At 47.0% G+C, this 20,537-nt stretch overlaps 2 protein-coding genes and 1 pseudogene across 8 annotated transcripts in view; 1 reads left to right on the top strand and 2 right to left on the bottom strand.

Moving 5' to 3' along the window:
* CCDC120 (coiled-coil domain containing 120) overlaps positions 1-2,376 on the top strand; it is a 45,907-nt gene extending 43,531 nt beyond the window's left edge. For all 7 annotated transcript variants that reach the window (XM_028711878.2, XM_028711877.2, XM_028711881.2 and 4 more), the window contains exon 9: positions 1,237-2,376. In XM_028711878.2, coding sequence (XP_028567711.2) covers positions 1,237-1,966 — 730 coding nt within the window. In that variant the 3' untranslated portion in view covers positions 1,967-2,376. The remainder of the gene's footprint in view (positions 1-1,236) is intronic.
* A 2,123-nt stretch (positions 2,377-4,499) lies between these two features.
* On the bottom strand, positions 4,500-6,504 carry LOC114587512 (THO complex subunit 7 homolog pseudogene; annotated as a pseudogene).
* Positions 6,505-11,966: 5,462 nt separating this feature from the next.
* Positions 11,967-19,426, bottom strand: PRAF2 (PRA1 domain family member 2). Its single transcript, XM_028711915.2, has 3 exons — positions 19,212-19,426; positions 14,050-14,267; positions 11,967-12,351 (listed from the first exon to the last, which is right to left on the bottom strand). Exons 1-3 carry the CDS (start codon positions 19,388-19,390, stop codon positions 12,212-12,214), a joined length of 537 nt encoding a protein of 178 aa, XP_028567748.2. The 5' UTR covers positions 19,391-19,426; the 3' UTR covers positions 11,967-12,211.
* Positions 19,427-20,537: the final 1,111 nt, after the last annotated feature.

Raw genomic sequence — 20,537 nt, 5'->3', positions numbered from 1 at the left:
TTGCATTGGGTCACCCCAAATTCACCATCAGATCACATTACATGTCCATGGCTACAGTCTGTACCAAAAAAATCACGCACCCACTGTTGCCTGGGGCTGCAATGGTGCAAAAACGTGGTTACAAAGCATGGATCCACAGGATCTTTGCATTGGGTCACCCCAAATTCACCATCAGATAACATAGCATGTCCATGGCTACATCTTGCACCAAAAAAATCACGCACCCACTGTGGCCTGGGGCCACAATGGTGCAAAAACGTGGTTACAAAGCACGGATCCACATGGATCCTCAGGATTTTTGCATTGGGTCACCCCAAATTCACCATCAGATCACATAGCATGTCCATGGCTACATCTTGCACCAAAAAAATCACGCACCCACTGTTGCCTAGGGTCACAGTGGTGCAAAAACGTGGTTACAAAGCATGGATCCACATGGATCCTCAGGATTTTTGCATTGGGCTACTCCAAACTCACTGTCAGATCACATGTCTGTGGCCACAGCATGAACCACAAAAATCATACATCCACTGTTTCATTTAGAATATTTTTTTTCTTGTTTTCCTCCTCTAAAAACTATGTGCGTGTTATGGTCTGGTGCGTTTTATAGAGCGAAAAATACGGTATAAGATAAGAAAGTCACATTTTAATAGATGTTTTTATAATTATAGACCTACTACATTCTAACAGTCACCAAATTGACATCTAAATCATTCTACGTTAAAATAAACTTTAACCTCATGTGATACAGCTATAAATACATTCTAAAAAGTTATATTAAATATTGTTTTAAGTTTCTGTATCGTAAGTTATTATAACTGCAGCACTGAAAAGGCTTTAAAATAATTCTAGTTGATGTTCTCGTTTCATATATTTAATAAAGGGGGATCTTTCTCTACCTTTATGTTTGCCTTAAACAGACCGTTTCTGTTAATTTAGTCATAGTGGCAACAAATTTTATCAAGCCATTCTTGTTGTGTTGGAACTATTGGAGTATGCCATTTCAATATTTTGGCAGCTGTTAACAAAGCCCCATCTAAATTAGAATGTTCTGATCTCACATCTTCCTTTAAGATACCCTAGAAGAATTATCAGAGAGTATGCGATACACCTGTTTCCCCCCAAATAATTATTGCATGACTGCCAAACCCGTGACTTTCTCCTCACATCTGCAACAGGTTCCACAAACATCTGGAATGGCTTCTCTTGACACCTCTCTCTCTTTCTCTGTCTCAGGTCCGAAGCCACAGCTCTACACCCCCGACAATGGTCAGGCAGCCACGACTCCCAGCTCGGACCCCCGAGCCGCGACACCAGCGCTGACCGGGCCTCCCTCTTCGCCGCTCGGACCCGTCGCAGCAACAGCTCGGAAGCCCTGATTGAGCGGGCCCCTTCGGATGACCCCCTGTTCCCCGCTGCGCCCCCTTTTAAAAGTGCAGAGGCCCTGACCCCTTCCATCTCTGGCCGCAACCCTCGGCCCCCTTACAACGACCTCCTTCTGGACTACTACCTGGAACGCAGGTGCTGGGGCGGCGGCGACCACCTTTCACGCCGGGACGGGCCCCCCCAGCTGGAGTGGGGGGCCTTTCCCGAGAGCCCGCTGCAGCGCCGAGCCCGCCCGGCTGCCCGCACCAAATCCTGCGGCCCGCTGCTGCCCCCCCAGTCCCGGGAGGTCGGTTATGGGCCCCCGCTGCCCCCTCAGCGCAACTTCCACAAAGCCCTGGCCCTGGAGGGACTCCGGGACTGGTACCTGCGCAACGCCGGAGTCAGCCAGCGGGGGGCGCTGGAGAGACGGGGACCCTCGCACCCCAGCCACCAGCCGCTCCGCAGCTACTACGAGCCAGCTGCCGCCAACCCTGAGACGGGCTACTATGGGGCGCCAGGGGGGCTGCCCCACTCAGTGAGCTATGCCGGGCAGCCGCTATATGGCAGGTATGGGGCACGACTGCACTATTTGCCCCGGTAACTGCATCCGCCCCGTTCATCCTGCTTGCCTTACGCCACACCCCCTAACACCACTTCCGCAGAGTCTGTCTCTCATTCTTTCTGCTCTCTCTCTTTTTTCGGGCACTTCCACCATGCTGCACTTTTCCCCAGCTGCTTGGGAATTCTTGTGCTTTGTTTTCTGTTGTTGTTTCTCCCCACCCACTAAAAGTGCATTACTGGGGGGGGGGTTTGGGGGGGTGGAGGAGCACCCTTTTGTTGCTGCCTCTTGGTCCATTTCTGAAGGATTTTGAGCGGCCAGGGGGCTGGAGTTTGGGGTGGACTGTCATGGGATGAAAGGAAGATATCTATACTTCTTGCTGTGTTCCTCCTTGCCTAATTCTTTCTTCTTCTTCTTTTTCTTTCTCTCGCTCCCTTCCGCCTTTTGATGCCCTGCTATGCCCTCTCAAGACCCTTTGGGGAACTCCTTTACATGGATGACTCTGCTGGCCTCTACAGCTTGGACTCCACAGAGCAGCCACCCCCGGGGACATTGGTCTGACCCCCCCACTCTGCTTTTTTCCCCCAAGGGGAAATGGAGTTTGGTCTCTTTTTCTTTTCTTCGCTGGTGCCTCGTGTGTGCGTGTGTTACACCATGTTGGGTGGGGGGCGGGAATTCCCTGCTGGCAGGGTTTATATGCTATATCTATATATCTGTGTGTGTATGTGTGTGTGAGAGAGAGAAATTGAGAGTGTGAAGGGGGGTTGTTGCATGTCACACTGGACACACAACTGGGGGGAGACCAGAAATGTCTCTCCAGTTCTTCCTACACATTATTAAACTTTTCCGATTTGAGGTTTTTTTTTAGGGGGGGATATGTATTTACTGTACCCCACTGCCACTCACTCCCCTCCCCAAGGGTTTAACTGCTGCAGGTTGCATCCTCTTGTGTTCCCTCGGGAGTGGTGCAACATTTCTGCCCTGGTGCTGTGGGTCAGGGTGTGGCGTTTTCAACCCGAGACCCTGGAATGTATCGTGGAGGGGTGTGCAGATGTTTCTTGTGGGCTGCATAGCGCAGACTGTGGAATTTCAGTTCTCTTTTAAAATGTCCAGAAAAGGGGGAAATAATCTACACCCACCCACCCCCACACCACATGAGCAATTTCTGTTCATCCCCTGCCCACTTCTGACAAGGGGTGTTTGGGGGGAGACTTCTGCAGAAAAGGGACTTCAGGTAAGGGAAATGCAAGCTCCTTTATTAAAAAAAAAACCTCCAGCTGCTTCCTGGCAGGTGAAACTGGGATGGGTGCTATAGAATGAGAGTTCTTGCTTTCAGTTCATGTCAAATCGAAGGTGAGGAACATGTCTCTCTCCACCCCCCGCCCCCCACCTCCGTCGTTGCCCAGAGGTTGTTGCATAACAGTGCCCATGACCCATGGCTTTGCTGCCTGGGACTTAAGGGAGTTGGGAACCCAACAAGACCTTTGAGAACCACAGGCTTAGTGCCCCATAATAATTTTAAAAATTATGTAGAAAGTGGGGTGGTGTCAGAAGCTACCGGCTGAAATGTCCGCCCGTTATGGTGGCTGTGGGAACCGCGGGGGTTTCTGTTACAGCTGCGAGTGCGAAATTTGACTCAGTCCGCGGGCGAGTGTGGCTCCCACGGGAAAACAGGCAGGCAGACTTTTCACATGTGGGAAGATCTCTGTAAACATGGGCGTTTGCCACACAGCAGCCCCAATGGGCAGCGCTGCCTGTCCCATGTCTAAAAACCACAGGCAGAGAGACCCCTTCGCGAACCCTATTCAACCATGCCACCGCCCCCCCCCCCGCAATGTTACGAAGGAAAAAAACCCCTTGCTTTCATTTAAAAGCTTTTTAAAAAATGTGATGGTTTTTCCTCTTCACAGCTGCACAAGTGGTCACGTTGTTTAATAATCTCTGTTTTTGCCCATTGAATCCAGATCATATTTGGGGACAGGGGCGGGGTAACGGAGGGGGTGGGGTGAAGGAGGGAGAAAGGAGGGCTCTTCTCCCCACCCCCACCCCCACCCCTCTCGCCACTTCCCTCTGTGACGGACCAAGGTTCACAGCAGCAGAGTCACTGTCTTGCGTGTCTTTTTAATATTCACTGCTGTACAGATTGTATATTGGGGGCCTGAATGTAAAACTGAGCACTGTGCATATGAAATGAGAAAGGGTTTCTATAATAAAGATTGTAAAGGCGAGCGAGGCTGTGTTGTGTGGTGGCTTCAGGTACCGAGTCGAAGTGTCTTGTGTTCTTGGTGCAAACAGCATGCCACTGGAGGCGAGAGCAGAAATAGGAATCCACTCCTGGCCCTCTGGATTCTGTTTTGCTCTGCATTAATCGGGATTGGCAACTCTTTCCTGGTTCTATACATGGAGTCACTAAGAGAGCAATCAGAATTTTGCCCCTGTGCGCCGAGACACAAAGGGAGGCATCCACCTTGACTGGAAACAGGCTTAAGAGGAGCAACTAGCCCCCAGTGACTTGACCAATGTAAAAATTTGGAAAGTTTTTAGTTTGTAGGTATCATACCACTCAATATCCCCCTTTTTTTTTAAATGTAATACCAACTATTTATTGTATTAAAAAGACATTTCAAACATTAAGTCAAATGCATTCCAATGGAAATACAATCTAGTTTCTCAGGAGACCAAAAGAAAAAAGTATCCACTGGCTGCCAGGCTATGGAGCTATATCCAGGGTCTGTCTGTTGTTTATCTGCAGATACCATCGGTGTATCTGAGGCATCTTCTGCTTCTGAAAGCTTCTCATCATTTTCCAGTGTTTGCTGAAGTTCATGGATGGTGCTCAGAAGTACATGGAACTGCTTTCGTCTCGACTCCAGTTTGTCTTCTACATTTTCTTTGATGTGGGAGAGATGCTGAAGTTCTTTTCCCAGAGCTTCTAACTGCTTGAGTGTTTCATGCCTATCCAGATTATGCTGTATTACTTAAGCCAAAGCATCATATTCTTGGCAATTTTTTTCGTATTCTTTTTGCCTGAAGAATCTGCTTTTTGCACTCTGCAATTTTCTCATGTGCTGCAGCTATTTCTGTATCATTGTAGATTTTTTCGTAGTTCTCCATTTTTCTGAGGTTCATCTCATATACAAGCAAGGTTTTTCCCATTGAAAATTCACACTGTGACAGAGTGCTCAGCATGCATTGGTACTGGGTGTAGCCGCCTTCATGGGATCCGGAGTTGCACTTGATGAAACTCTTCACCAACAAATTTGTCGTCGCCAGCACCTTCTCCATCAATCAATAGTCGTTTGCGAATAACTTCATCATCGGTGATGGCGCCCATGGCGGCGAGCGAGTGAGCCAATATCCCATTTTCTTTGAGCCATGCTCTCGTGTGAGATTGTGGTTTCCTCTGGGACATGTTGTGGGGTGTAAGATGTATCCACACACACACACACACACACACACACACACACACACACACACACAGTGGGCTGTGTGATTAGTTTACCCTCCCTGCCACACACACTTATCTTGTTCTTGATGTCCTCAAAAGTAGGTTGGTTGCGGCACCAACACCAAAAGTATTCTCTAGTCTGTAAATCCTTCGCTTGTAATTGCTACGCGTGGTGAAAACTCCATAATTACTCAGTGGGCAGAGGAAAAACTGCACCTGCACCAAAATTGCCGCACACACTTCCAGCCCTTCCTCAACACATTGCAAGGGGGCCCTGCAACAAAATGTTGTAGTGTGCTCTCACTTCTTGGCAAGAGCGCTCCCATTTTGGCAATGGGCCATTCTACTACTAGTGGAATGACCATAGCCAGAACGATAGCTAGGTGATCTTGCGCCCCTGGCAGAACCATCCAGATTGCAACTCCTAGCCATGGACAAATTAGGTCTTTTTACCGCCTCTCCTCCAAACCCCACCACCTCCACCCATTCAATTCACCCTTTATTCAAAACCTTTTCTTAAGAGGCAATAATTGATATTTTTGTTTGTAGACATATTTATGGACATATTTTAAAGCCGATTTTGTTCCTCCTCACCTGCACCCTTGGCGGGGGCCCACCAAGATACAGTCTTGACCATAGCTCAGTGGTGGTACAACTGTTTTGCATGCAGAAGGCTGCTGATTTGATCCCCTGCACCTCCAGGTAGGGCTGCAAATCACTCCTGGTCTCAAATCTTAGAGAGATGTGACCAGGCAGTGTAGACAATGGGAGACTACATGAGCCAAGACTCGCTCTTGTACAAGGCTGGTCCCAATGTTCCTTAGGGCTTTCTCATCCACCTGGCTAGCTTTTCTGTATTCATTTTCCAGCTGATTAAACATTCAGCATGCTCGTTGCACTTTTTTTGGTGGGATTACCTCCTCAAGGTTTTCCTCTTTTTTTTTTGCGTTTCAGCAAATCTCAGAGTTTGCCGATTCCTCCCTCCTGGGCTCACATTTTGTGTCCGATCTCTGGCAGCACTCGCCATCCAAGATCACTATTGGAGCAAACTGCTGTTGACTGAGATGCGAAAACAACTGTTTTAAGTAAAGCAACTCACTAATTCAAGTGTATATCCAAAATAGTGTCGTGGTAAGCACCGTCCTTTATTTTCAAGGGTATGCAGAAATGTATAAAATCCAGACATAATAGGTTGCAGTATATAGCTGCTTTTTAAAAAAATGCAAATATAACTCACACTTCTTTTTTCATGGCTGCATCCTGTCTGAACATGTGCACTGGATGAACTCTAGCAAACCCAAGCGCTGGGTGAAATTGAGTGAATGGGCTGGATCTAGAGTTTCTTGTCTGCCAACAGAAGGACTCCCTTGTTTGTGGAGGGGACTGGGGTTCATGGAGCCGCCTTGCTCGAGAAAGGGGTCAGGACAGAATTTCAGCCAATTCCTCCCCACCAGCACTGCCTCCCATGCTGTTTCTCACAAGCATTCTGAAGCAACTTTTTAGGCGGCTGCAGCGATTAGGAGGAATTGCCACTCCCTCCAGTAGAAGCAAAACGCCACTGCACACAAACCAATTCCTTTCTCTTTCTTCTTGTTTTGTGCATCAAGTTCCATGTATGGATCAGTTTCCAAAGCCGTCAATTTGCAATAGCAAATCTGCATTTAAATACCGTATCGAATTCTAGGAAGAGCCAGAGTAATAACAATTTAAACTTGACTCAATTAGTTTAATAATAATAATATTATTATTTGTACCCCGCCCATCTGACTGGGTTTCCCCAGCCACTCTGGGCGGCTTCCAACAAAGATGAAAAATACACTAAAATGTCACATATTAAAAACTTCCCTGAACAGGGCTGCTTTCAGATGTCTTCTGAATGTGAGGTAGTTGTTTATCTCTTTGACGTCTGATGGGAGGGCGTTCCACAGGGCAGGCGAAAAGAAGGCCCTCTGCCTGGTTCCCTTTAACTTGGCTTCTGGCAGGGAGGGAACCGCCAGAAGGCCTTCGGAGCTGGGCCTCAGTGTCCGGGCAGAATAATGGGGGTGGAGACGCTCCTTCAGGTATACAGAACCGAGGCCATTTAGGGCTTTCAAGGTCAGCACCAACACTTTGAATTGTGCTCGGAAACGTACTGGGAGCCAGTGTAGGACTTTCAGGACCAGTGTTATGCGGTGTTCAGCGGCCGCTCCCAGTCACCAGTCTAGCTGCCACATTCTGGATTAGTTGTAGTTTCCAGGTCACCTTCAAAGGTAGCCCCACTTAGAGCACATTGCACTAGTCCAAGCAAGCGATAACTAGAGCATGCACCACTCTGGCGAGACAGTCCATGGGCTGGTAGGGTCTCAGCCTGTGTACCAGATGGAGCTGGTAAACAGCTGCCCCGGATACAGAATTAACCTGCACCTCTATGGACAGCTGTAAGTCCAAAATGACTCCCAGGCTACATACCTGGTCCTGCAGGGACACAGTTACCCCATTCAAGACCAGAGAGTCCTCCACACCAGCCCGCCCCCTGTCCCCCCAAGAACAGTACAGTGGTACCTCGGGTTAAGTACTTAATTCGTTCCGGAGGTCCATTCTTAACCTGAAGCACCACTTTAGCTAATGGGGCCTCCTGCTGCCGCCGCACCACCAGAGCACGATTTCTGTTCTCATCCTGAAGCAAAGTTCTTAACCCGAGGTACTATTTCTGGGTTATCGGAGTCTGTAACCTGAAGCGTATGCAACCTGAGGTACCACTGTACTTCTGTTTTGTCAGGATTCAACCTCAATCCATTAGCTGCCATCCATCCTCCAACCGCCTCCAGGCACTCACACAGGACCTTCACTGGTTCTGATTTGAAAGAGAGGTAGAGCTGGGTATCATCTGCATATTGATGGACACCCAGACCAAATCCCCTGATGATTTCTCCCAGCGGCTTCATGTAGATGTTAAAAAGAGAATAATAATAATAATAATCTTTTAAATTGTATTTTAATCAACTTGTTTTTATTATTGGTTGTTAGCCGCCCTGAGCCCAGTCTTGGCTGGGGAGGGCGGGGTATAAATAAAATTTTTATTTTTATTTTTATTTTTATTATTCAAAAGCAGCAGTTATGAGCACTTCACAATGCCCACAACTAGCCCTACAGTGGTACCTCAGGTTACAAACTTAATTCGTTCCAGAGGTCCATTTTTAACCTGAGGCACGCTTTTGCTAATGGGGCCTCCCGCTGCCGCCACACAATTTCCATTCTCAACCTGGGGCAAAGTTCGCAAACTGCAGCAACTACTTCCATGTTAGCGGAGTTTGTAACCCAAAGCGTTTGTAATTCGAGGAACCACTGTATTTTGTTGGAAGTCCTAGAGATGTTGATAAGTATGTTTAAGGCGGTAACCACCTTAAGCTTTAGAACAGTTCGTTTTGCTTCCTCAGTTGATGGCTGGGTTGCATTAAAGGCATCTGCGACAGACCTTTCATATCTCCTCAAGCGCTGTGATGTTAAATTGGGTTCACACTCATACAGGCATTTAGCCATCAAGGCTGAGAGAACTGAGAGATGCATCCTGACTCAACTTCTACTGCAGTGTTCCTAGAGTGTGCTCCAATTGGGAGAAAATTAACGTTTTCACAAATTGCAGTTCCTCAGAAAATACTGCAGGGAAGTTTGTAATTATAATATAGGAAAATAGCTCTTAGTTGTGGTTATCAAATGCTGTATCCCATTAACTCAAGGATGCATGGCCACAAATGAGAGACTGCATGCTATGGACAGGAGGCCCCTAATGAAATAATTGGCAGGACCCGAAGAAACTGCAGGGTTAACACGAACTCCCTTCAGACCTGGGAGAGCTGCTGACTGAATTTCATCAGATGGGACGCAGTTTCTGATTTGTCTACTTTTGTTTTTAAGCCCACATTGTCATTCATAGTCAACCTGTGACAACTTGTTGGCTAGTGCCATGTGTTTTCTTCTCCTCTGTAAAACAAATTTGAGGAGTGGGGTGGGGTTTAGTGTTGGAAAGCAGGTCCTGAAAATACTGTTCGCTGCCTGGGGAATAAAAAGGTGAATGAAGAAAGCCTCTGCTGTTAAGTTCAAAATGACTTTTAAAGCTCTAAACGGCTTTGGCCCTGTATACCCGAAGGAGCATCTCCACCCCCATCATTCAGCCCAGACATGGAGATTCAGCACCGAGGGCCTTCTGGCAGTTCCCTCACTGTGAGAAGGGAAGTTACAGGGAACCAGGCACAGGGCCTTCTTGGTAGTGGCACCCACCCTATGGAATACCCTTCCATTAGATGTCAAGGAAATAAACAACTATCTGACTTTCCTGAGACATCTGAAGTCAGCCCTGTATAGGGAAGTTTTTAATGTCTGAGGTTTTTAATATTTTGTGCTGCCCAAAGTGGCTGGGGCAGCATATAAATATTATTATTATTATTCTACTCAGTCCAACTGACCTCACCTTTAGTAAGCTGGCCCCAAGGAATAGGAAGAAAAGGGTGGGTACCCAACCACACTCCCAGGAAGGAGGGGACAAGACTGACTTCACCATTAGGCAGGGAGAGGTGAGCAGGTTTTGGGTGCCGTGAAAGCAACTTGTTACGGAATTACTTTGTGGGATTTTCTGACTCAGGGTGCCAAAATAACCTGGCTGGGAGCTATACGGCTGGACTCAGGGAGGGGAGGCATTTGCTGACCTGCCATGGGCAGCAAAACATCTTGGACCAGTTCTGAACACAAGAAGAACCCCGAGGGATCAGGCCAAGAGCTGACCCTGACCTCAAGAGTGGCCAACTTCTGGAATCCTACAGGTTCCCCAGCTGTGATGTAAGAGAAGGCCTTTGAGCACTGGCAAGTGTTGTAGAAATACTTAGTTGGCACTGCTGTCGAGCACACAGATGGCTGAAACCAAAGCACAACCTATGGAGAGAGCCAAGAAACGACTCCTTCAGCTATGGATTCCTGGTCTTATACATACAGGACTGGATTCAGCGAAACAGATGCACCAGCAAGAACCAGCACAAAGAGTTCTGCTAGCGTAACAGGCCTTGTCCTCCCAAATTGGTTCAGGGGACTGTTAGAGAAGCCCTAGAAGAACGGGCAGGGGGAGGAGAGGGAAGATTGTCCCATCCAGCAAGCAGAAATGTTTGCTGTCACAGAACGATCAAATTAGCACACAGTTTAATCGAGGGGCACATTGGCAGAAGGCTCATGAATTGGGCGAGAGAGATTGAAGGAATCCACTGCTTGGCGTAGGGCTTCTGAAAGGCAAGCAAGAGTAAAAGGAGGCGCCATTCATGGAGGTTGAAATGGTTGTGCTTGCTTTTTCCTTCCTCATGCACACAAAATTGAGGGGTAGAGGCGGCCGCCTCCGCTTCACACACACACACACACACACACACAGAGAGAGAGAGAGAGAGAGAGAGAGAGAGAGAGAGACTTAGTGATTAAGTCATTTTGTCAATCAATAACATTTTTTTTAGCAAAAAAAAGTGCCATACAGAGGGTTTTGAAACTGATTTCCTCCCATTACCCAATAAATGCAAACTGCATACGGAAGAAATGGAGAGGTACAATATCTGAACCCCTTGGACAGTTGTTATTTTTGGCAATGCTTGTAGAATCTCCAAGCTCCTTCATTTTATTAAAACATCCTACCCTTCAGCTACATCTCTTAAAGACACACTATACCAGGGTTTGGTCCATTCTCTGAAGTTTTGAATACTGTAAGGACTCCGCAAAAGACAAGGCGTCAAACTCTGCCTGACTGGTCTCTGGAAATGGCTAGACAAGCCTCTTGTACTCCTCTTAAGAGCCTCTCCCAGTTTGCCTGGGCTGGGGGTTCCCTCTGCGGAGCGGAATGTATAGGTTGCTACACAGCTTCTGAACTTCGGAGTGTCCTTTCCACACAATGCATAAGATAAGGGAAGCCCACAGGGTTAATGAATTACTAGCCAGAGACATGTGAGCTGTAGTTCCAGAAAAGGCTCCCCACTTCTGACTTAGCTAGAGCTTCTTCAAAATTACTTTCCCCCTTTCCTCCATCCAATCCGAACTCTTGCCTAATCTCCCTTTTCTGAAAACAAGAGGCCAGGTGTTCTACAGAAGACCACCTCCGCCATTATAGGCTAAGGCAAGCAGCTTTCTGCTGGCCCCACCTCCCTCTAGCTGCAACGTGGGGATCAAATACTGAGCTGCACAACATGGCTGTCGAAAGGATTACATGCTGTAGGTGGAGCACATGGGAGTGTTTGGAGCTGCTATATAAATGCTAAGTAATGCTATACTAGTAAATACTAAAGTTTGCCCGCGCTTGGAATAATTAGAACGAAGCTCCCTTTTAATTGGTTGGCTGGCTACTGTTCTTTGCTCTAGAATCAAGTCCTGATCCTTGGGTCGTTTGTTTTTTTAAATGTGTCTAGGCATACTACAGTCTAACATTTTACACCAGTTGTGTTTTTTTATAAAAAAGATAATACAGCCTTGCCTTCCATAAATCTTATTTTCAGCTTCTTCTCCCTTTCTCATGCACTGGAACCCTTTTAAACTTAAACAGGTAAAGAGTCCCAGTACTTAATACTTAATGGCCAGTAAGAAATACTACCTTGATTTGCTGTTCCCCTTCTACTCTGCTATCAAGCCTCATTCACTGGGGACAGGGAGTCCCAATGGCCATCTGCTCTGCTCCACAGGACACAGGCCGCCTTTTGCATGAGCTCATAGCTGGGCCGCTAGGTTGGGTTAAGTGAACAGATAGCACACAGGCTAGGGATCAGAGAGGGGGAAAGTGAACAGTCAATGGAAGGAAGGTAGCATATTTCCAAAGGGAAAAGGGAGAATTAAAAGGGAATCGTCTAGGATCCGGCTTCCTGTTCCTGTCCTAGGGCTTCCAGGAGCAGACCCATGGGAGTGCGCTTGAGTCCGATGCTCTCTATCTTGTTCTCAATCTTGTTTTTGAGGTTTCGAAGACGCAGGGAGGCATGGATGAGGGTCACTGCAGGGGAGAAAGGGTTGGGGGAGGCAGAAGGGTGAAATAAATGAATTAAGGTCTTACGTATATAATAAAGGTTCATAAATGTACCAGGCAAACATGTACATAGATATATAGGCCACATGTCTGAAGGACGTGTGGGTCCAGAATTGGCCTCCACAGTCACTTACGGACTCATTGTTAAAACCGTGTTTATGGAAGAGAATCTTACTCGGCTACGAGGGATCGCCAAAGAAGAAAGTAAGTTCATTCATCCAGGGCAAAAAGTGCAAGGCTGGAGTAGCCCTTTCCTCTCTTGCCACAAGCTTTCCTAGGAGCTGTAGGGAGATTTTCCATCATTCAACTCAATGAGCGTGAGAAGGAGAAAGACAGTCAAACACAGCCTGGGCTGTCAGTAAAGGTAAAGGGACCCCTGACCATTAGGTCCAGTCGTGACTGACTCTGGGGTTGCGGCGCTCATCTCGCTTTATTGGCTGAGATAACCCACAGCGCCACCCGCATCCCTGGGCTGTCGGTACCCTTGCCTAATAAAAAATACTGTAAAATAAAATGCTGAAACCAAAATAAACTAGGTGAAAAGAGCAAATTTGCATGATTTCTCTTAAATGGGATGGCTCTTTCTGCATTTTTAATTACTGTGCATACTTTATTCTGGATACTTTATTCTGCAGATCGCAGAAGCCCCACGACTGGCTCCTACTCATCAAAAGATTTCAGCTGTTGCGCCAAACACTTCTGAGCTTAACTTCTCAACCACCAGCACTAGAACCTTACTTTTTTAAAAAAGTGAAAGCTGAGGGACTCTGGACTTAATACAACATGATGTAGGTTTTTTGGGCTCCAGCAGCACTGCAGCATGCACTGAGCCCTAACTGTATCATGGAAACACCGCAGGGGAGAACTGATCGGTGTGTAAATATAGGACATTTTGTCTTACACACATATTACAGAAGGAAGCGTCTGAGCATCAACCTAGCCTTGGTCTTTGTAGAACTAACAAGTCAGACTGGAACACATATGAACACCAGCCTTCAATCAACCATGACAGCTGTTCAATGAACAAATTTAATAGCCATGCAGTGATGCAACTTGTTTTGATGTTCAAAGGAACAGGCAACTTAGCCAGTTGCATGTAGGAAGGTTTGTCTTCAATCTACCTACCTATGTAGAGGTTTGTGCAGAATGTGGGGTCCAGCACATTTGGGAGGTAGACCCCTGAGCACTGGGGCTTTTTGCAGAGGCTGTGTGTTTTCAGATTCACCTGAACCTCTATGAGAACTAGAGGTTTTTTTATTTTAAGAGAAAGCTAAGATATTGTGGTTTCCTACATACCCACATTCAATCCCACAGATTGAGGTATGTGTGGGTATGTATGAATACTTTTAAGGATTGTATGAAATGTATGTTCGTATATTCGTAACATGTATGTATTAATGTTGAATTGTTTTAATAATAAAAAATTATTCAAAAAATAAATAAATACTGTGGTTTCCATTCCAGAATAGATTCTACTCAGGAATGGTCGGAGAACACAAATTGTTCTGCTTATTGCACTACTGAATTATTCTATATTGAAGCTAAAGTTCCATGCAAACATTAACAGCGCACTAGATTTGCAAGATCTCAGCAACGAGACACAACAATCACATTAACCTGGATGCGCCCCTGCCATGTCTACCCCACTTCCCTTTCGGGACTTACACGTTATGGGCAGAGCGATGAAAAACAAGAAGGTGGCAGAGCCATCGAGAAGAGACACCAGAAAGTACGCCGAGCCGAGGATGGAAAGGAGGCAGGTGCCGGGGTAATTCCGCCGGAAGCGTCGCACGGGAGCCTTGTTTTCGGCCGCCCAGATGAAGCCCACAAAGATCAGCGTCACGAGAGCAGCGCTCAGCAGAGTCAACAAGGGGCGAAAGTACCTGCAAGGAAATGGGCAGGGTGGGAACTAGCAATGCAATGTCAATTCCATTCAGGGGTGCCCACTTGAATAAAATATTATAGGGGCCCAGGTCAGCCCCACCTCGCACCACCGATCACATGATACAGTGCACAAGCTCCATTTGAATGGCAATGCCCATCAACTTGGGGGCGGGGCAGCCTCCTCAAATATTTTATTGTGGGGGCCGAAGCCGCCACAGGCCTCTAGGAGTTGGCTCCTATGATTCCATTTAAAGACAATACAGTGGACGCTCAGGTTGTGAACGTGATCCGTGCAGGATGCAAGTTCGCAACCTGTAGCGTCCGCAACCCGCAGCGGTGCTTCTGCGCACGCACGGGTTGTGATTTGGCACTTCTGCGCATGCTCAAAACGTTATTTAGCACTTCTGTGCATGCGCCACCGCCGAAACCCGGAAGTAACCTGTTCTGGTACTTCCGGGTTTCGGCGGTCCGTAACCCAAAAAAACGCAACCTGAAGTGTCTGTAACCTGAGGTATGACTGTATATCCTGTTAGCATGAGGTGGTCTTGTGGGCTGGTCCTTACTTTTAACACCCATTTTAAGTAGCGGCCTTTATTATTTGGCCAGAGAACTTGTCACGGGGCGGGACTCTGAATGGTGGTAAAATGAGCAAGGGCCTTTCTTGCTCTCGTCCCCACCCCCTATCACCCTGTGGAATATTCCCCCTAAAGAAGCTTGTCTGCCACTGACTTTAACATATTTCCGGCACCACGTCAATATTTTTCTTTTCTCCCAGACTCTTTCCTGATCACTGACTGTTGGTTTGTCATTTTTCGATGATTGTGCTGATATTACTGGGTGGTTAGAGAGTTTTCATTGCTGGGATTTAGTGTTTGATCACTTATAATGGTTGTTTATTGCTGCTTATTTTTATGGGATTTTGTATTTTGTTATGTGCACTATATTTTTTGCCGTAATTTGCCTTAAAACCCTTTTTGCACAGGATGATGAACAAATGCATAGAAGACAGATCAATAAGCTTTGTTTACAATAGATCACCATGAGTCCTGCTAAAAATAATGCAGATATCAGAGAACCTTGGCAGAAATGATTTTGCAACGCTGATTCTGCTATTTCTCGCTCCTCTCAGGGCTAAATGGAACATTGCAGTTTCATTGCTGGTATATGCCGCTTTACAGTCGCATCTAATCTAGGATTGCCATACGTCCAGAATTTCCTGGACATAGCTGGTGTTCAGTTCTTGTAAACAGATTTCCGGGTGGAAATTGCTGAAATGTCTGGGAAAATGTCTGGGAAAATTGTCTGTATGGCAGTCAATGTCGGTGGTGTAGATTTTAGCAAATTTCATTAAAAAATAGTTCCAAAACAAGTTCAACAACTTTGGGCAAAAAGGAAAAAAAAAAAGGGGGGGGGGGAGCTCAACAACTTCTGTGTCCAGATTTTCACTTTTTGAAATATGGCAACCCTAATCTAATCTCTGTTCTGTCGGAGTGCCTGCCATTCACCTATCCTGCAAGGACATCCTTTCGGTCCTTGTAATAATCCATTCTGCATTTCACCATCCTGAACCATTTGGGATCACCCACAACCTCACCGTTCACTTCGATGAACCTCAATCCTGGAAGAAAATTCTTCTTCTCAGAAGCCATGTTTCCAGGCCAATACCATTGCTATAAGAATTTTAAGGTCTCAAATATAGAATAAATAATCATAAATGCGCACATATCTAAATATATGAACCATGTGTCTGAAAAAGTATGGGAGAGCAATCCTGAAGCCATTTTGACTCTCCCAATGACCTCAGATATTCCTCTGCAGTAAGGGAGGCAAATGGGGAAAGCCTTCCCATTGTCTTTTTGCTTACAAATCCTGTCTTAAGGGCGTATTTGTTTGTGAATAGGGTGAGCCTGTGACCTGGATCCAGGAACTAAAGTCTTAACCATCAGAAAAAAATGGCCAGACTGCCCAGGTAATGCAATCAGTGACCATCATCAGGTATCCTGGCAAACAGAATTTCTGCTGGAGACCGCCTCCTTCTGTGATGCATGTATGGTGGAGGGTTAAAGCCATGGTTTTCCCAGTAGTGATGTATGGGAGTGAGAGCTGGACCATAAAGAAGGCTGATCGCCGAAGAATTGATGCTTTTGAATTATGGTGCTGAAGGAGACTCTTGAGAGTCCCATGGACTGCAAGAAGATCAAACGCATCCATTCTTAAGGAAATCAGCCCTGAGTGCTCACTGGAAGGACAGATCCTGAAGCTGAGGCTCCAGTACTTTGGCTACCTCATGAGAAGAGAAGACTCCCTGGAGAAGACACTGATGCTGGGAAAGATTGAGGGCAAAAGGAGAAGGGGGCGACAGAGGATGAGATGGTTGGATGGTGTTTTCGAGGTTACCAGCATGAGTTTGACCAAACTGCGGGAGGTAGTGGAGGACAGAGGTGCCTGGCGTGCTCTGGTCCATGGGGTCACGAAGAGTCGGACACGACTAAACGACTAAACAACAATTTTTTTTGGGGGGGGGGAGGCGGGTCTTGGGCTACAGTGTGGGCAATTTCAAAAGTCTATACAGTGGTACCACAGGTTAAGTAATTAATTCGTTCCGGAGCTCCATACTTAACCTGAAACTATTCTTAACCTGAAGCACCACTTTAGCTAATGCGGCCTCCTGCTGCCACCACGCCGCCGGAGCACGATTTCTGTTCTCATCCCGAAGCAAAGTTCTTAACCTGAGGTAATATTTCTGGGTTAGCGGAGTGTGTAACCTGAAGCGTATGTAACCTGAAGTACCACTGTATAAGGGCTTGTGCACCATTGTTCCGGATTCCCCTCCCTCCTGCGTGCGGTGAGTGGGGACCCTGTTGAAACAGTTCCTTGAATAAATATCAGGATGCTTAGCTTCTCAAAATACTCTGGATGGCCTCTGTTGTTTTCTCCTACCGATAGGGAACCCACTTAAGGACTCTATATGGGCTCCGGAGTACCCCATAAGGGAAAGGGAGCAGTTTTTCGTAAAACAGTATGTATATCTACTGGGAAGTAGGTCCAGTCAAGGACGACTCTGGGGTTGCGGCGCTCATCTCGCTTTATTGGCCGAGGGAGCTGGCGTACAGCTTCCGGGTCATGTGGCCAGCATGCCTAAGCCGCTTCTGGCGAACCAGAGCAGCGCACGGAAATGCACCTTCCCACCGGAGCGGTACCTATTTATCTACTTGCACTTCGACATGCTTTAGAACTGCTATGTTGGCAGGAGCAGGGACCGAGCAACGGGAGCTCATCCCGTCGCGGGGATTCAAACCGCCGACGTTCTGATCAGCAAGCCCTAGGCTTTGTGGTTTAACCCACAGCGCCACCCGCGTCCCTGCTGGGAAGTAAGTTCCAGTAAATTCCGCAAGATCTACTCTCATGTAACTGTGTATAGGAGAAGGAATAAAGGATTGGGGGTGGGAGAGCATGTTTGGAATCCTGAACTGCCCCCCCCCCTTCAACAATTTGACTGTTAAGGAACACAGGATCTTAGGTTCTTGCACTGATAACAGCTTCCTGGGGTTGGACTAAATGTGACCCTCCCAATTCTACAATTCTATGATCGAGCTCTGGGCTCAGTTTAAGAGAAGCCCTATTGCTTGTAGTAGGGTTGCCTCCCATTTTTACTGGGCCTGCTTGGCCTTTAACCAGAGTCCCCTATACATGCAACCCTTTTCCCAGGTTGGAGAGGAGTCGTGGCCAAAAGCTTCAGCTTGCAATCTGTCATCTTACCGCTACAGGCACCGCAAGAGCAATAAAATGAAAGGAAGTGAGGAGGGGAGGTTAGGAAAGAGGCGATTCCACCTTGCACATCTCTTTCCCCCTCCTACCCATAGGGATTTCTTTAATGGAGAAGCAGCCTGCAGCCCTGCCCTCCCTTCATCCCTTCCCTCTGGCCACGTTGGCCGCGCCTGATGGGAGTTGGAGTCCAACAGCATCCAGCCGCAGGGACTCCTCCATCACCAATTTACAGCATCTGCAACCAGTGTAAGCCACCGGGCATGGGTACACAAAAGAGAGCCAAACCCATGGGAGTGGGGGGGGGCAGGGAGGGGCAGCTACCCCCCCCAATCAATAAAAATGCATAGCAAACTGAGGTTCTGCTCCAACAAAAGGACTGCTCCCCCCACAACAAAAATCCCAGCTACGCCCATGGACAAAGCCAGAACATGCATTAAATCCAGTGCCGGGATTTACGTATAAATTAAAACTATAGTTTAGGGCCCCACTCTCTTGGCCACCCCCCAAAAAATATACTTCTTAATTGTATTTTACTATTAATATAGTTCTTCTTAATTGTATTTCAGCTCAACAAATACATATTTTGTTATGTGCAAATGGCTTTAGGTCCATAAATTACCATATAGCATACATATTCAACACAAAAAACAGCGACAATTTGTTTTTAACAAAGAACAGCTGGACATATCAAGGGCCCCATTACCTTCAGCAGCTTTGGGCCTCATCAAACCTAAATCCGGCCCTCATAAAATACATATTTTGTTATGTGCAAATGGCTTTAGATACCTATTAGGTCCATAAATTACCATATAAAGGGTAAAGGGGACCCCTGACCATTAGGTCCAGTCATGACCGACTCTGGGGTTTCGGCACTCATCTCGCTTTAAAATTACCATATAAATCAACACAAAAAAGGCACAATTTGTTGTTGACAAAGGACAGCCGAACATATCAAGGGCCCCACTGCCTTCAGCAGCTCAGGGCCTCATCCAACCTCAATCCGGCCCCCAACTCAAGGCATTTGGGGCTTCACCCCGGATTTAACCCGCTTCCACCCCGCTCCTCCTTTTACCACCCACCCACCCGTCTGGCCCCCGAGGATGCTGCGCGCATCTTTCGGGCGTGCGCCCCCGAGAGCGCAGGATCGAGCGCAGCTTGCGCGGCCCCGGACTGACCCTCCGAGCAGCAGCCCCGCGCCCAGCACCAGCAGGTAGTTGCTCTGGTAGTACAGCAGATTGTTGACGACGCGGTTGTGCCAGCGCTGCAGGTCTCGCACGTCCGGCGGAGACAGGCGGCTGGAGCCCAGCAAGAAATCCTCCAGCGCCCGCACCGGCGGCAGCCGCACCTCGGACATCTTCGCTGGCGGGCGGCGGGGACGGGACTACCACTCCCAGGATGCACCGCGGCGAGCACAGGCCTGGCCGCGGGGAGAGATGGGAATTGTAGTCCCGGCGGTGGGAACGGGGCTGGCATCCAGGGACGGGTTTACGTATAAGGGTGAACAAGCTATGGCTGAGGGACCCACTCTCTTGGGGCCCCCCAAAAAAATAAAGGGGGAAAAACAACAACCTGGATGTACATTTCCAAAATATAAGATAAAAAACAAATAAAATAAAAGCTACATACAGCAACAGTGGCAAATGGCTTGAGATACCTATTAGGTCCATAAATTACCACATAGCATATATTCAATGCAAAAAACAGGGACAATTTCTTGTTGACAGCTGGACATATAAAGGGCCCCATTACTTTCAGTGGCTTAGGGCCTCATCAAACCTAAATCCGGCCCTGGCTCACATCGCTTGGCTTCCAGGCAGTTTGTTCGTTTCGTAAGATTTGTAATACACAGCTTGGTTTTAAAAAGGAAAACACCAAAAAACAAAAACAAAAATCCTCAAAGCTGGTTTACAAAAGATAAAACAATAAATAGGGTTGCCATACGTCCGGACATAGCCGGAATATGGTAGTGGAAAACAGCGCCAAACGCTTATGTGTCTGTGACAATCTGGACCTATTGGCAACCCAGGTCGGCAGTGGCTTTTGGGGAGATTTTCCTAAAAAATAATAATTATAAAAAAAGCAGGTTAAAAATTGGATTATTTTTTTTTTTAAAAAAAAAGCTCAACAAAGCTATGAAATACTGAACTATGGCAACCCTACAATAACATCAAGAAAAACCCAACCATATTTTAAAACACGCACAAGTTTAGATTCTTGATTACTATTTTAAAGCTTTATTTTAAGACAAGCATAAAAGTGCCTGCAGTCTTGGGTGGGTGGGGAATAAGAAGCAGGGCGCTTTGCACAGCATGTGCCGCTGAGATCAGCCCAGCTTACTCCGATGAAGTGCATAGACCGCAGCTTTACCATGCATATAATGGGATTCCAGTAAACGTCAATCAAACCGGACATCCAGCTCTACTGCCACTCTTTTATTGCCTTCCAGGAATATTTATATTTTGGGTTCTTTCTCAAAATACAAGATTCCTCTGTTCTGTAAT

This window comes from Podarcis muralis, chromosome 17, assembly GCF_964188315.1.
Source record: "Podarcis muralis chromosome 17, rPodMur119.hap1.1, whole genome shotgun sequence".
In the NCBI taxonomy this organism is placed as follows: domain Eukaryota; kingdom Metazoa; phylum Chordata; class Lepidosauria; order Squamata; family Lacertidae; genus Podarcis; species Podarcis muralis.
Note: the sequence above shows the minus strand (reverse complement) of the source record. Positions and strands in the feature narration are given on the sequence as shown.